The following is a 16,018-nucleotide window of genomic DNA, read 5'->3' as shown; positions in this document are numbered from 1 at the left end:
AATCCAAACAACTCGCAAAAATACCCACACGTGCAAGTGAGTTTGAAATATTTATACTTTCAACATTTGAAAAATCCACCCAAATTTTAATACTTTGAATTAAAACAAAGTGCTGGAAAAACTGAGCAGGTCTGGCAGCATCTGTGGAGAGAGAAGCAGAGTTAATGTTGAGTTTGATATGACTCTTCTTTGGAACTGTTGAGTTTTTCCAGCACCTTGTTTTCATTTCAGATCTCCAGCATCCACAGTATTTTGCTTTTATGAATAATTAGTTTCATCATCTCCATGAAAGATAGCAATTTAATAAAAGGACACTGCATGTGGCCAAAACAATAAATGATGCATTATGAAAAATATTGAGCACATTAACATACCATTGTTCTTCATATTTTATTGTAATATCCATTAGCATAGTTATTTTCAGACGTACCAATATGGTCTCAAATAACTTAACACAATTTGAGCATTATAAAACATTTTGTAGAATATGAAGATTTATTGTACATTAGTGCTCCAGAGAACATTTTGGTGGTATTTATTTTCTCTCAGACAATCATCTAAAATGAACTTTGAATCATACTGAATTCAAATCCCAGATGCGTTGGACACTGCATCTGTTTTGAAGCATGATCCAAAACAGCTTTGCAAAGTGCATCAATAACAGTTGTCAAATTAGCCTGAATTATAATTCTTTCAAGTTATTTGTTATATAAAGACACTTGCATGAATTTGGAATGTAAAAAATCCAAAACACAATTTGCCAATTTTAGCATTTTCTATTTACAAATCTATCTGTACCCGTGTTAGAAAAAAGATTTACAAAGTGCACCACTGGGAAAAATACTGCAGTATGAAGTATTCTTTAAAATTCTTGGCAACAGTTCTGAAATGTGAAAACTTGATTCTAATTCTGTCAGCTCTGCAGCAACATATTGCAATGGGAGTGTTACATCAACACTGAAATGTGTCCAATCTTCTACTTACAGGTAGTATACTCTTAATATATGAACACTGAAATAACAAGTATTTTTATAGATCCCTCAGCTTGACAATCTATATATAAAATACCCCATTTAATACATGCTTTTTCTACAGCTCACAAAGCTATTGTAAAGAGCATCTACAGTGTGTGCATATACTGAACTAATTATTTGAGAGCAGCACTTTGTGCTTTTTGAAAGGTAAACCCTCAATGAGTTGCGTTTTCTAATAATGTTTTATTTTAAGCACATCAAAGTGGAAATATAGTTCAGGTTTTGCAGGTCTCATTCATGTCCCTCAAATCGGACCATTTGTGAAACAGTGGTTTTCACCCACCCAAAATAAACCGAAAAATCAAGACAACTTTTTCTCACAAACTGGCAAATTATTTCTGTTCTGATACAATACTGTAATGAAACCTGCATATGTACAGTGTTTTCTGACTCAGTGCCGTCTATGGAATCATTTTCCTTTCAAATGAACAATCCACATATTCCCCCCTTCCATAGCATATATCCAGTGATGCTTTGAGCAGTTTAATCCAACATTATCTTGAATACTGCCCATCTTTTCAGCAGCTCACACCCAGGCCTGTCCAGTGTTCTGGGACCTTCAGGAAATACTTGTCCATTGCTTCACAGAACCTCGTTCTATAAAGTTCTGGGGAAACCACAGTTGGCATTTTCCCTGTGTGAAAAAACAGCAATGTTGTAATGTTTTAAAAAACGATGTGGTATTTAACTGGCTTTAATATCTATAGAGCTGAAATTATTAAGAGTTAAAGAAAAAATAGACTTGCTATCTAAACAATTTTAAGGTCATCTGTACCATACATGGCATAAGTACAGAAAAAGTTGCCAATTTAATAGACTTGGATATTTACTATTTATCACTATTGTACATTCTAATGTAAATACCAGAAATCTCTCTACACTTTCTACAAGTTTCACACAATACATTTTCCTTACTGTAAAAATCATTAAAGTGAAGAGAATATGGACATTTTCAAAATAATCCGTGGCAATAATAAATGGGACAACAGTGTCACAATCACAGAGTGAGAAACTGTCTTCTTAAGCCCACTCAAGTCCAATGAATCAGGTACATCAAGGTCATGGAGATCTGGTTCTTACATACAGTATATAGCACAGCAACAGGACATTCAGCACAACAAATTGTTACGTTCCACTTGAATTTTCAAAAAACTTTTGCCAATATCTGTGAAATAAAGACATGAATATTTTAAAAGTTCCTTTATAGGTTTGGCAAAAGTTATTTAAAAACTCAAGTCCTTAATTTCTAGATGGAAGGTAACAATCATAAGTAACACTTTCAAGTGAAAGGTCTACAAAACTATGCAAGAAGGCATTCGCAATGCCAACACCATGGTAAAAATTGAAGTATTTTCGTCTTAGTAGTTTTGGTATAGTATTTACTCCTTTCATTCTGTCACAGTATCAAAGGCCAACACATCAATAGGACATTATTGAAGCTGAACAGTTGCATTGCTCAGAGGAAATGATAAGGTAGACCAGCAGAAAGAAAGAAGATTGATCTTGCGGAGGCACAGTATGAATTCCAGTAGCTCAAAATAAATAACAGAAGAAAAGGTTTTCTACTTTTTTGTCATGCTACAGAAAGCTTACAGTTTTCAAGACTCAGTAGACATTTGAAGGCATGGGAAGTTAGGACTCACCCATGGTAGGTTTTTAAAAAATATTCATTCATGGGATGTGGGTTTCGCTGGCTGGGCCAGCATTTATTGCCAATCCCTAGTTGCCCTTGAAAAGGTGGTGGTGAACTGCCTTCTTGAACCGCTGCAGTCCATGTGCCTAGGTACACCCATAGTGCTGTTAGGGAGGGAGTTCCCAGCAACAGTGAAGGAACGGCGATATATTTCCAAGTAAGGATGGTGAGTGACTTGGAGGGGAACTTCCCAGGTGATGGTGTTCCTATCTATCTGCTTGACCTTGTCCTTCTGGATGGCAGTGGTCGTGGGTTTGGAAGGTGCTGTCTAGAGGGCCTTGGTGAATTTCTGCAGTGCATCTGGTAGATGGGACACATTGCTGCTACTGTGTGTCGGTGGTGGAGGGAGTGAATGTTCGTGGATGTGGTGCCAATAAAGTGGGTTGCTTTGTCCTGGATCGTGTCAAGCTTCTTGAGTGTTGTGGGATCTGCACTCATCCTGGCAAGCGGAGAGTATTCCATCACACTCCTGACTTGTGCCTAATGGATGGTGGACAGGCTTTAGGGAATCAAGTAGTGAGTTACTCGTCTCAGGATTCCTAACCTCTGACCTGCTCTTGTAGCCACAGTATTTATATGGCTAGTCCAGTTCAGTTTCTGGTCAATGGTAACCCCCAGGATGTTGATAGTGGGGAATTCAGTGACTTTAATGCCATTGAACATCAAGGGGCGATGGTTAGATTCTCTCTTGAAGGAGATGGTCATTGCCTGGCACTTGTGTGGCGGGAGTGTTACTTGCCACTTGTCAGCCCAAGCCTGGATATTGTCCAGTTCTTGCTGCATTTGGACATAGACTGCTTCAGTATCTGAGTTGTCACGAATGGTGCTAAATGTTATGCAATCATCAGTGAACATCCCCACTTCCAACCTTATGATGGAAGGAAAGTCATTAATGAAACAGCTGAAGATGGTTTGGCCAAGGACATGACCCTGAGGAACTCCTGTAGTGATGTCCTGGAGCTGAGGTGACTGACCTCCAACAATCAAAACCATCTTCCTTTGTGCTAGGTATGACTCCAACCAGCTGAGAGTTTACTCCCTGATTTCCATTGACTCCAGTTTCGCTAGGGCTCCTGATGCTATATTCAGTCAACTGCGGCCTTGATGTTAAGGGCAGTCACTCAGAAGTCACTCGGGAGTTCAGTTCTTTTGTCCACATTTAAACCAAGGCTGTAATGAGGTCAGCAGCTTAATGGCTCTGGTGGAACCCAAACTGGGTGCCATTGAGTAGGTTATTGTTAAGCAAGCGCCGCTTGATAACACTGTTGATGACCCCTTCCATTACTTTACTGATGATCGAGAGTAGACTGATGAGGTGGTAATCGGCTGGGTTGGATTTGCCCTGCTTTGTGTGTACAGGACATACCTGGGTAACTTTCCACATAGCCGGGGAGATGCCAGTGTTGTAACTGTACTGGAACAGCTAGGCTAGGGGCACGGCAAGTTCTGGAGCACAAATCTTCAGTACTATTGCCGAAATATTGTCAGGGCCCATACCTTTGCAATATCCAGTGCCTTCAGCTGTTTCTTGGTATCACCTGGAATGAATCAAATTGGCTGAAGACTGGCATCTGTTATGCTGAGGACCTCCAGAAGAAGCCAAGATGGATCATCCACTCGGCACTTCTGGCTGAAGATTGTAGCAACTGCTTCAGCTTTATCTTTTGCACTGATGTCCTGGGCTCCCCCATCATTAAGGATGAGGATATTTGTGCAGCCTCCTCCTCCAGTGAGTTGCTTAATTGTCCACCACCATTTATGACTGGATGTGGCAAGACTGCAGAGCTTAGATCTGATCCATTGGTTATGGGATCACTTAACTCTATCACTTGCTGCTTATGCTGTTTGGCACGCAAGTAGTCCTGTGTTACAGCTTCACCGGGTTGACACCTCATTATCCGGCATGTCTGGTGCTGCTCCTGGCATGTCCTCCTGCACTCTTCAATGAGCCAGGGTTGATCCCCCGGATTGATGGCAATGGTATATTGGATATGCCAGGCCATGAGGCTATGGATTGTGTTAAGAGTACAATTCTGCTGCTAATGCGCCACAGTGGCTCATGGATGCCCAGTCTTGAGTTGCTAGATCTGTTCAAAATCTATCCCATTTAGCACGGTGGTAGTGCCGCACAACACGATGGAGGGTATCCTCAATGTGAAGGCAGGACTTCATCTCCTCAACGACTGTCAGGTGGTCCTACCACCGATGCCGTTTTGGACAGGTGCATCTGCAGCAGGCAGGTTGGTGAGGATGAGGTCAGGTATGGCCAGAAACGTAGCTATGTTGGGCGGGTTAGGTGGGGGCAGGCATGGAGCCGATTGCCCTCTGCAATTGGCTGTGTGCCGCCATTTTACATGGGCAGGCCAATTAAGGCCCGCCCAGTGTGCCGCATGGCTTGTAGCTCTGAGCACTACCTGTGCGGTGGGAGGAGGAGGGAGAGTCAGTGCATGGGCGCGAAAGAGCGCAGCAAACTCTGAAGCACAGGGCTGCCTCAGGGAGATTAAGTTGATATTAAAATAATTAAATAAAGCATTTAAAAAGTTGTCTAAACATGTCCCCTCATGCGACAGTGTCACATGAGGTGGGGCACGTTTTTATATTTCTGGAAATTTTTAAATTTATTTAATAAAACTTTCAGGAAACCTCATCCAGCCTGTGGGCTGTGCTGTTAATTGGCTTAATTAGTTTCCTAATGGCCTTAGTAGGCTTTTGACAGTTCGGTGGATGCACAGCCGCCTCTGGTGCGTGCCTACCTAACGAAAGATATAAATGTTGCTCAATGACGTCGGGACACACACCCAACGTCATCTCACATCATTTTGCGTGTTGGCATGTCGGGCCTGCCCCTGCATGCCGACGGCAACATTCTGGCCTATGTTTTTCCCTCTTGTTGGCTCTCTCACCACCTGCTGCAGACCTAGTCTAGCAGCTATGTCCTTTAGGACTCGGCCAGCTTGGTCAGTAGTGGTACTACCGAGCCATTCTTGGTGATGAACATTGAAGTCCCCCACTCAGAGTACATTCAGCACCCTTGTCACCTTCCAAGTGGTGTTCAGCGTGAAGGAGCAGATTCATCAGCTGAGGGAGGGCGGTATGTGGTAATCAGCAGGAGGTTTCCTTTCCCACATTTGACCTGATGCCACAAGACAAGGGCAACTCCCTCCTGACTGTATACCACTGTGCTGCCACCTCTGCCAGGGACAGGACAGGGATGGGGCATTATCTGTAAGAAATGATTCTTTGAGGATGACTATGTCAGGTTGTTGTTTGACTACTCTCCCAATTTTGGCACTGGCCCCCAGACGTTAGTAAGGAGGACTTTGCAGGGTCGACAGAGCTGAGATTTGGTCGCTTCTAGTGCCTAGTTCAATGCCAGGTAATCCGTCTGGTTTCATTCCTTTTTTGAGACTTTGTAGCAGTTTGATACAACTGAGTGGCTTGCTAGGGCATTTCAGAGGGCATTTAAGAGTCAACCACATGTAGACCAGACCAGGTAAGGACAGCAGATTTCCTTCCCTAAAGGATTAGTGAACTGTGGTTTCATGGTCATCATTAGATTTTTAATTTCAGGTTTTTATTGAATTCTGCCGTGGTGGGATTTGTACCCGGATGCCCAGAGCATTACCCTGGGTCTCTGGATTACTAGTCCAGCGAAGATACCACTATGTCCCGCTTAGCAATATAAAAATTGAATGCTGAAATAATTCATACAGTAAGGAGGACTGAAAATATCAAAAACATATCAGCTACACTAAAATACTGCAGCACACAGACTATTATCACAAAACCAGTCTGCAGAACATGGATGTTTGACAGATGATTTACAGTTAAATGCAACATAAGTATAACAACATGAAATGAACTAAATGCAAATTTCACGGCAGTGAGAATGTTGCGCTTATATTTTCAACTGTGAGAGCTGCAAAAGATCTTTTTCTGGGCAGCACGAACAGACAGTAAATGGTTTCAAGTAAGCTCTGAAGGCCAGGGTTAAACTACATGCTATTCTGCTCAAAGTTGGGATTATATATAGGAAATTTCTGGACACAAGTTGTATTCTTGTAAAAAGAAGATAGGTAAGTATGAAACAGTATTAGAGAAGAAACACAAATTCATTGTTCTGCTTCTTACCTACATCTTTAATCTTGTAGGATATTTTGTCATTCTTTTCTTTAATAACTTGTACAATGGTTATAAACAACTACATACAGACTTACCTTGTCCACCTAAGATTCCTGTAGACTTTACAACCATTTCAAGTTTTTTATCCCAAGTAAACGTTCTGATATAATCTAAATAAACCAAAAGAAATAAGTCAGGAAGATGACTTGAGGGAAATAAACTACATAATTTTTCTCTGCTTTTATTGTTCCTGCAACATGAATTAAAAAACAAGTAGTAGTTGCATTTGCAGTGCCACTGGTTGACATACAATGGAAAAGGACAAAGATGGATCATAAGTAAAAGTCATGGGCAGAGGCCAGTTTTATTAAGCTGAGATGTGATTTGGCAAAAGTGGACTGGAAGCAGTTATCTGAAGGTAAATTAGTGTCAGAGCAGTGGGAGGCATTCAAGAAACAGACAGAGGGGGTTCAGGACAAATATGTTTCCGCAAAGAAAAAGTGTGGAACTCCCAAATCTAGAACCCTTGAATGTCAAAAAACATACATGACAGGATAAGCCAAAAAAGCCAAGGAAGCTTATGCCCGTAACTGAGATTGCAATACTGCAGAAAGTCTAGGGGAATACAGGAAGTGCAGGATGAAATTCAAAAGGAAATTAGGAAAGCAAAGTCAGGGCATGAGAAAAACATCAGCAAGTAAAATCATGGAAAACCCAAAGATGTTTTACAAATACTTTAAGCACAGAAGGGCAACTAAGAATAGAGTAGGGACTATTAGAGACCACAAAAGTAACCTATGTGTGGAAGCAGAAGATGTGGGCATGGTTCTCATTGAATACTTTGCATTGTATTCATATAGGAGTGGACAGATGCAGACATTGTAATTAAGGAGGAGGAATGTGAACTATTGGATGGGATGAAAGTAGATAAATCACCAGGCATGGATGAAATAATCCCAAGATGCTAAGAGAAGCAAGGAAGTAGCAAATGCTCTAACCATTTGTTATCTAATCCTCTTTAACTACAAGCATAGTGTCAGCGGGCTGGAGGACAGCTATTGTTTAAAAAGAGAGCAAGCAAATATAGGCCTATGTGCCTTGGCTGTGAAAAAAATTGCTAAAATTCTGAGTGACAGTATTAATCACCATTTAGAAAGGCACAGATTAATCAAGGTTAGTCAGCATGGATTTAAGTGCAGGTTGTGTCTGACTAACTTGACTGAATTTTTTAGGAGGAATCAAGGAGAGGTTGGTTAATGAGGGTAGCACCTTTGATGTAGTCTACATGGATTTTAGGAAGGCTTTTGACAAGGTTTCACATGGCAGGCTGTTCAGAAGAGTTAAGAGGCAGTGGGACCCAAGGGAAATTAGATCCAAAATTGGTTCAGTCACAGGAAGCAAAGTCTAATGGTTGATGAGTGTTTTTCTAAATGGACGGCTGTTTCCAGGAAGGCTCTGCAAGACGAAGGACTTGCTTTTCATGGTCAATGATTTAGAATTAAAGGCAGGGGACATGATTTAAGAAGTTTGCAGATGATACTAAAATTAGCTGTTGGGTCGACAGTGAGAAGTTTGCAGATAATACTAAAATTAGCTGTCTGGTTGACAGCAGAAATCATTGGACTATTCAGATGAGCAGAAAAAGTTGGAAGTGTGAGGTAATGCCTTGTTTCACCCCACCAAATGCATGGGAATTTAAAAGGTCAGATACTGAGAAGTGTAGAGGAATAGAGGGACCTTGGAGTGCACATCCACTGAACCTTAAGGTGGCAGGACAGGTAGATAAGGTGACGAGGGTGCCATACAGGATACTTTCCTTTATGAGCAGAGGCACAGAATATAAAAGCAGGTAGGTTAAGCTAGAACTTTATAAAACGCTAGTTAAACCATGGCTGGAGTACCATGTACAGTTCTGTCACCACACTACAGGAAGGATATGATCGTACTAGAGACGGTACAGAGGTGATTTACAAAGATGTTGCTACGACTGGAGAATTTTAGTTATGAGGAAAGATTGGATAGGGTGGGGTTGTTTTTCTTGGAATAGAGGATGCTGAGGGGGGATTTATTAGAGGTGTATAAAATTACAAGGCACCTAGAGAGCTTCTATAGGAAAGACTTTCTTCCCGAAGCAGCACTGTCAATAACCAAGGGCATAGATTTTAAGAATTTGGCATAAGGATTAGAGGGGTGTTGAGGAGAAATTTTCACCTAGAGGGTGATAAAAGCAGAAACCCTCACTTCATTTAAAAATACTTGGATATGCATTTGAAGCACCTTAACCTATATGCTGCAGACCAAGAGCTGGAAAGTGGGGTTAGATTGTATAGCTCTGTTTTGACTGGCACAGATACAATGGGCAGTTAACTTTCTATTTTACTCCACTATCGGTTCCTATCTATTTTCATGTTGGAATACTAGTATCAGCTAGTTATAAGATGGTTGTTGAGAAAGTACAAGGCATTTTCCCTGAATGAGAGAAGAGCTGTCATCCAGCACCACTGTCGTTCACCTCTATTCTCTACTCTCTGCCCTGCAGTAGTGATAACAATGTCTTCATTGTGTTGTGGCGAATGTGATATGTTAAAGACCATAAACCATTTTCTATTTCACTTACCAATAATTCCAACAACCAATTCATTTGTAATGTCATCTCTGCCCACCAGCAGAGAATAGTCAATGATGAGATGGCTCGATAGAAAATATGCATCACTATGAATGGATGCTCGTAGCACAGCCTTACAGTGTGATCGAATATAAAGGGGGTTATCACGAATCATTTTTAATAGGTTTTCGTCCAGCAGCACAACATCACATGTCTCTTTTCCAGTTTCAGTTTTAACATTTCGATTCCTTAAAGAACCTTTTAAATCAAAGACCTGCAGGGGAAAAAAAAAGTTTACGGACACTCAAAAATACAAAGATATGCATTCAGAGAAAAAAAAGTTTCGAAGTCCAGTGCTGGAACTATGATATTTAAAATGCTCCCTGGATTGGTCATCAGCTTGTCATACAAGGTTTGGCAAAAGAATCCAAAGGAAACATTGTGTGTTATCAGTAATATTTTCCCAATCTTTACTTGGATGATCTTTAGAAATATCATGCCACTCCTATTCAATGTCTCAGAATCAAATAGGAACTGATGCACCTTTAATTCGAAACCATTATATCACATTTCTGAAGAAACCATATACTGCTGTGTAATAGGTAGGACATATAATTAGATCATATTAATTGTTTTCATTTCCCAATTCTTCTTCTATTCAGAATCTCACAGTACAGAAGAGGCCCTTCTGCACCGATGCGTGAGAAACACCTGACCTACCTACCTAATCCCATTTACCAGCACTTGGCCCATAGCCTTGAATGTTACGACGTGCCAAGTGCTCATCCAGGTACTTTTTAAAGGATGTGCGACAACCCGCCTCCACCACCCTCCCAGGCAGCGCATTCCAGACCGTCACCACCCTCTGGGTAAAAAAGTTTTTCCTCACATCCCACCTAAACCTCCCGCCCCTTACCTTGAATTTAAGTCGCCTCGTGACTGACCCTTCAACTAAGGGGAACAGCTGCTCCCTATCCACCCTGTCCATGCCCCTCATAATCTTATACACCTCGATCAGGTCACCCCTCAGTCTTCTCTACTCCAACGGAAACAACCCAAGTCTATCCACCGTCGCTTCATAACTTAAATGTTTCATCCCAGGCAACATCCTGGTGAATCTCCTCTGCACCCCATCCAGTGCAATCACATCCTTCCTATAATGTGGTGACCAGAACCGCACACAGTACTCCAGCTGTGGCCTCACCAAGGTTCTATACAACTCCAACATGATCTCCCTACTTTTGTAATCTATGCCTTGATTGATAAAGGCAAGTGTCCCATTTGCCTTTTCCACCACCCCACTAACATGCCCTTCTACCTTCAGAGGTCTATGGACGCACACGCCAAGGTCCCTTTGTTTCTCAGAACTTCCTAGTGTCATGCCGTTCATTGAATACTTCCTTGTAAAATTACTCCTTCCACAGTGTATCACTTCACACTTTTCAGGGTTAAATTCCATCTGCCACTTATCTGCCCATTTGACCATCACGTCTATATCATCCTGTAGCCCAAGACACTCAACCTCACTATTAACCACCCGGCCAATCCTTGTGAGACCCACAAACTTACTAATCCTACCCCCAACATAGTCATCTATGTCGTTTATATAAATGACGAATAATAGGGGACCCAGCACAGGTCCCTGTGGTATGCCACTGGACATTGGCTTCCAATCACTAAAGCATCCTTCTGTCATCACCCTCTGTCTCCTACAACTACGCCAATTTTGAATCCACCTTATCAAATTACCCTGTATCCCATGTGCATTTGCCTTCTTTATAAGTCTCCCATGTGGGACCTTGTCAACGGCTTTGCTGAAATCCATATAAACTACATCAACTGCACTACCCTCATTACACACCTGGTTATCTCCTCAAAAAATTCAATCAAATTTGTTAGGCATGACCTCCCCCTGACAAAGCTATGCTGACTATCCCTGATCAAACCTTGTCTCTCCAAGTGAAGATAGATACTCTCCTTCAGAATTGTCTCCAATAGTTTCCCTACCACTGACATGAGACTCACTGGCTTGTAGTTCTCTGGCTTATCTCTACAACCCTACTTAAATAGCGGAACCACATTAGCTGTTCTCCAGTCCTCTGGCACCTCCCCTGTGGCCAGAGAGGAATTAAAAATTTGGGTCAGAGACCCTGCGATCTCCTCCCTTGCCTCTCTCAGCAGTCTGGGACAGAAATCATCCAGATCTTGAGATCTGTCCACTTTTAAGCCTGCCAACACCTCTTGTCACTCCCTATATCAATTTGCTCAAGAACCTCGCAGTCTTTCTCCCTGAGTTCGATACCTTCATCCTCATTCTCTTGGGTGAAGACAGATGTGAAGTATTCGTTCAACACTCTACCGATGTCCTATGGCTCCAGCCATAGATTGCCTCTTTGGTTCCTAATGGGCCCCATTCTTTCCGTGGTTATCCTCTTCCCATTGATATACTTATAGAATATCTTAGGATTTTCCCTACTTTTACCAGCTAGAGCTCTCTTGTATCCCCTCTTTGCTCTCCTAATTGCTTTCTTAAGCTCCACGCTGCACTTTCTGTACTCCACTAATGCCTCTGCTGATTTGCTCCCCTTGTACCTGCTAAAAGCCTCTCTTTTCCTTCTCACTGTATCCTGAATCTCTAGTCATCCATGGTTCTCTGGGCTTGTTACTCCTTCCTATCACCCTAGAGGGAACATGTTGAGGCTGTACCCTACCCATTTCCTTTTTGAGCGCAGCACCCCCCCCAACTCCACCACTGCTCCTTTGTAGATTTCCCCACATGTAGCTGTTCCCAGTCTACCTTGGCCAGAGTCTGCCTTATTTTACTAAAATCCACTCTCCCCCAATCCAAAACATTTTTTTGCAACTTGAATATTTCTTTGTCCATAACAAGCTTAAATTGTACCATGTTGTGGTCGCTATCACTAAAATGCTTCCCCTCCACCACCTCAACCACCTGTCCGGCTTCATTCCCCAGAATTAGGTCCAGCACTGCGCCATCCCTTGTTGGACCCTCTACATATTGACCTAAAAAGTTCTCCTCTACACATTTCTAGAAATCCACTCCATCCAAGCCCTTAACACTGTCTGTCCCAATTAATGTTGGGAAAGTTGAAATCACCTAATATAATTACCCTATTGTTATTGCTTTTACACACCTCCGCAAATTGTGCACATATTTGCTCCTCAATTTCCCGCTGACTATCTGGGGGTCTGTAATAAACACCTAATAACGTGGCTGCCCCTTTTTTATTCCTAAGCTCCACCCACAAAGCTTCATTTGATGCCCCCTCCAAGATATCATCTCTCCTTACCGCAGTAACTGACTCCTTAACTAATATTGCAATGCCTCCTCCTCTTTTACCTCCTCCCGTCTCGCCTGAAGATTCTATATCCCAGTATATTACCCAGTTTTATGAAATAATTTTAAATTAGAAACCATATGTAAATGCAAATTATAAGCAATTGCTCATGCCACATACCTGAGCCATTTTTCTCCCATAAAAGAGATTCTCCATAACCAAAAGATCAAGTTTCTTCTCTGTATTATTCTGAGAGTTTTTGTAGCCTATTCGATACACCCCTAGAATTTTTGCCAATGCTGTAGGTCTCTGTGTGGTATTTTAGGGAGGAAAGAAAATAAACATATAATTTGAATACCCAATTTAAAGCAAGTAATTTGATACATTAAACATAGAAAACATAGAAAATAGGAGCAGAAGTAGGTCATATGGCCCTTCCAGCCTGCTCTTCCGTTCAATATGATCATGGCTGATCCTCTATCTCGACGCCATACTCCCGCTCTCTCCCTATGCCCCTTGAGGCATTTAGAGTCCAGAAATCTATTTCCTCCTTAAATATATTCAGTGACTTGGCCTCCACAGCCTTCTGTGGTAGAGAATTCCACAGGTTCACCAGCTTCTGAGTGAAGAAGTTTCGCCTCAGATCAGTCCTAAATGGCCTACCCCATATCCTGTGACACCCTTGTTCTAGACCCCACAGCCAGAGGAAACATCCCTGCATCCAGTCTGTCCATCCCTGTCAGAATTTTATACGTTATACAATTGAGGCCATTGACAGAGCAATTAAAGTAATTAGTGGACCTGCCTGCCCATCCAACCTTAAGGTTGGCCGGCAGGCCAGGAGCCTCGGCAGGAACTAGAAAAAGCATGAAACCTCATCCACAGGCGGGATGAGGTTTCACGTAGGGATTTAAAAATTTTAATAAAGTTCTTTTGGACATTATGAACATGTCCCAACTCATGTGACATTGTTAGGGAAATTATATTTTTCTATTTTGAGCTTTTTCACATTTAGAGCCCATCTCCCTGAGGCTGCACTTAGCCTCAGGGAGATGAGTGTGCTCTTTCATGCGCCTGCATGAAAGAGCGCATTCTCGATTTTAGGAATCCACACCCCGGCCGCACAGGGAGCGCACAGCGCTTCCCTGCGGACGTGACACTGGGTGGGCCTTAATTGGCGTGCCCATGTAAAATGACGCTGCACCTCCAATCGGGGGCGCCGATCAGAAGCACGCCCGCACGCACGCGCCCATCAACATCCCCCCCAACTGGGGGGGGGAAATTCAGCCCACTGAATTTGTCTAAATCACCTTGAAGTCTTTTAACACCTTCCTCACCACTCACATTCCTGCCAAGTTTCATGTCGTCAGCAAACTTGGAAATATTACATTTGGTTCCCTCATCCAACTCATTGATATATCTTGTGAATAGCTGAGGCCCAAGCACTGATCCCTGCGGTACCCCACTAGTCACCACCTGACACTCTGAAAAAGACCCATTTATTCCTACTCTGTTTCCTGTCTGCTAACTAATTCTCAATTCATGCCAACATATTATCCCAAATCCCATGTTTTAAATTTGCACACTAACCTCTTATTGGGACTTTATCAAAAGCTTTCTGAAAATCTAAATACACCACATCCACTGGTTTTCCCTTATCAATTCTGCCAGTTAAGTCCTCAAAAAACTCCAGTAGGTTTGTCAAACATGATTTCCCTTTCATAAATCCATGTTGACTCTGTCTAATCCCATGATATTTTCTAAGTATCCTGTTATTACATCCTTTATAATAGATTCTAGCATTTTCCCTATGATGTTAGGCTAACCGGTCTCTAATTCCCCGTTTTCTCTCTCCCTCCTTTTTTAAATGGTAGGGTTACATTTGACACCCTCCAATCTGCCAGGGCTGTTGCAGAATCTTGGAAGATGACAACCAACACACCCTCTATTTCCGTGGCCATCTCCTTTTGTCCCTTGGGATGTAGATCATCAGGCCCTGGGGATTTATTGGCTTTCAGTTTTATTAATTTCTCCAGCACTACTTTTTCTGCAATACTAATTTCCTCCAATTCCTCCTTCTCACTAGACTCTTTGTTAGCTTGCATTTCTGGGAAGTTATTTGTGTCTTCCTCCATGAAGCAAGAATTAAAGTAGTTGCTTAATTGTACTGCCATTTCCTTGTTCCCTATTACAAATTCTCCTGTTTCAGACTGTAAGGGAGCTACATTTGTCTTCACTAATCTTTTTCTTTTTACATACTTACAGAAGCTTTTACAGTCAGTTTTCATGTTCATTGGAAGTTTACTCTCATACTCTATTTTTCCACTCTTAATCAATCTCTTGGCCCTCCTTTGCTGCTCCCAAATCCTCAGGCTTGCTACTTTTTCTAGCAACTTTAGATGACTCCACTTTGGATCTAGTACTATTCTTAATTTATTGTTAGCCCTAGTTGGGCCGCTTTTCCTGTTGTGTTTTGTGCCAGAAAGGAAAGTATAACTGTTGCAATGCATACAGTCATTCCTTAAATATTAGCCATTACCCATCCACCGACATGCCTTTTAATGAAGTTACCCAATCTATCTTAGCCAACTCATACCTCATACCTTTGTAGTTTCCTTTAAGATTTAGGACCCAAGTTTCAGATCGGACTACTTCACTTTCCAGCCTAACGAAGAATTCTATCATATTATGGCCACTGTTCCCGAAAGGACCACCACAACAAGATTATTAATTAACTCCTTCTCATTGCACAATACCAAATCTAGGATAGCTGGTTCTCTAATTGGTTCCTCATCGTACTTGTCTAAAACAAATCTCGTACACTCCAGGAATTCATCCACCATAGTATTTTTGCTAATTTGGCTTGCCCAGTCAATTTGTAGATTAAAATCACCCACGATTATTGTAGCACCCATGTTACTTGCATCTCTAATTTCCTGTTTAATGCCATCCCCTACCTTATTACTACTGTTTTGAGGCCTGTAGACAACTCCCGACAATGCTTTCTGCCCCTTTTTGCTTCTTTGCTCCACCCAGACTGATTTTCCAAGCCAATATCCTCTCTCACTATTGCATGGATTTCACCCCTTTAATAGACAATGCCACCCCGCCTCCTTTTCCTTTTTGCCTGTCCTTTCTAAATATAGAGCACCCTTGGATATTCAATCCCAGCCTTGGTCATCCTGCAGCCATTTCTCCATAATCACAATCATATCGTACCTGCTTACATCTATTTGCACTGTTAATTCATCAACCTTATTGTGAA

At 41.9% G+C, this 16,018-nt stretch overlaps 1 protein-coding gene across 3 annotated transcripts in view; it reads right to left on the bottom strand.

The window, feature by feature from the left end:
- Nucleotides 1–376: 376 nt before the first annotated feature.
- The window catches only part of pikfyve (phosphoinositide kinase, FYVE finger containing), a 173,568-nt gene continuing 157,926 nt past the window's right edge, over nucleotides 377–16,018 (bottom strand). For all 3 annotated transcript variants that reach the window (XM_041200720.1, XM_041200722.1, XM_041200723.1), the window contains 4 exons: nucleotides 12,934–13,062; nucleotides 9,467–9,728; nucleotides 6,945–7,019; nucleotides 377–1,668 (listed from right to left, as the gene is read on the bottom strand). In XM_041200720.1, coding sequence (XP_041056654.1) covers nucleotides 1,553–1,668; nucleotides 6,945–7,019; nucleotides 9,467–9,728; nucleotides 12,934–13,062 — 582 coding nt within the window. In that variant the 3' untranslated portion in view covers nucleotides 377–1,552. The remainder of the gene's footprint in view (nucleotides 1,669–6,944; nucleotides 7,020–9,466; nucleotides 9,729–12,933; nucleotides 13,063–16,018) is intronic.

Source organism: Carcharodon carcharias, chromosome 12, assembly GCF_017639515.1.
Source record: "Carcharodon carcharias isolate sCarCar2 chromosome 12, sCarCar2.pri, whole genome shotgun sequence".
In the NCBI taxonomy this organism is placed as follows: Eukaryota; Metazoa; Chordata; class Chondrichthyes; order Lamniformes; family Lamnidae; genus Carcharodon; species Carcharodon carcharias.
This window is presented reverse-complemented; position numbering and strand designations above follow the sequence as displayed.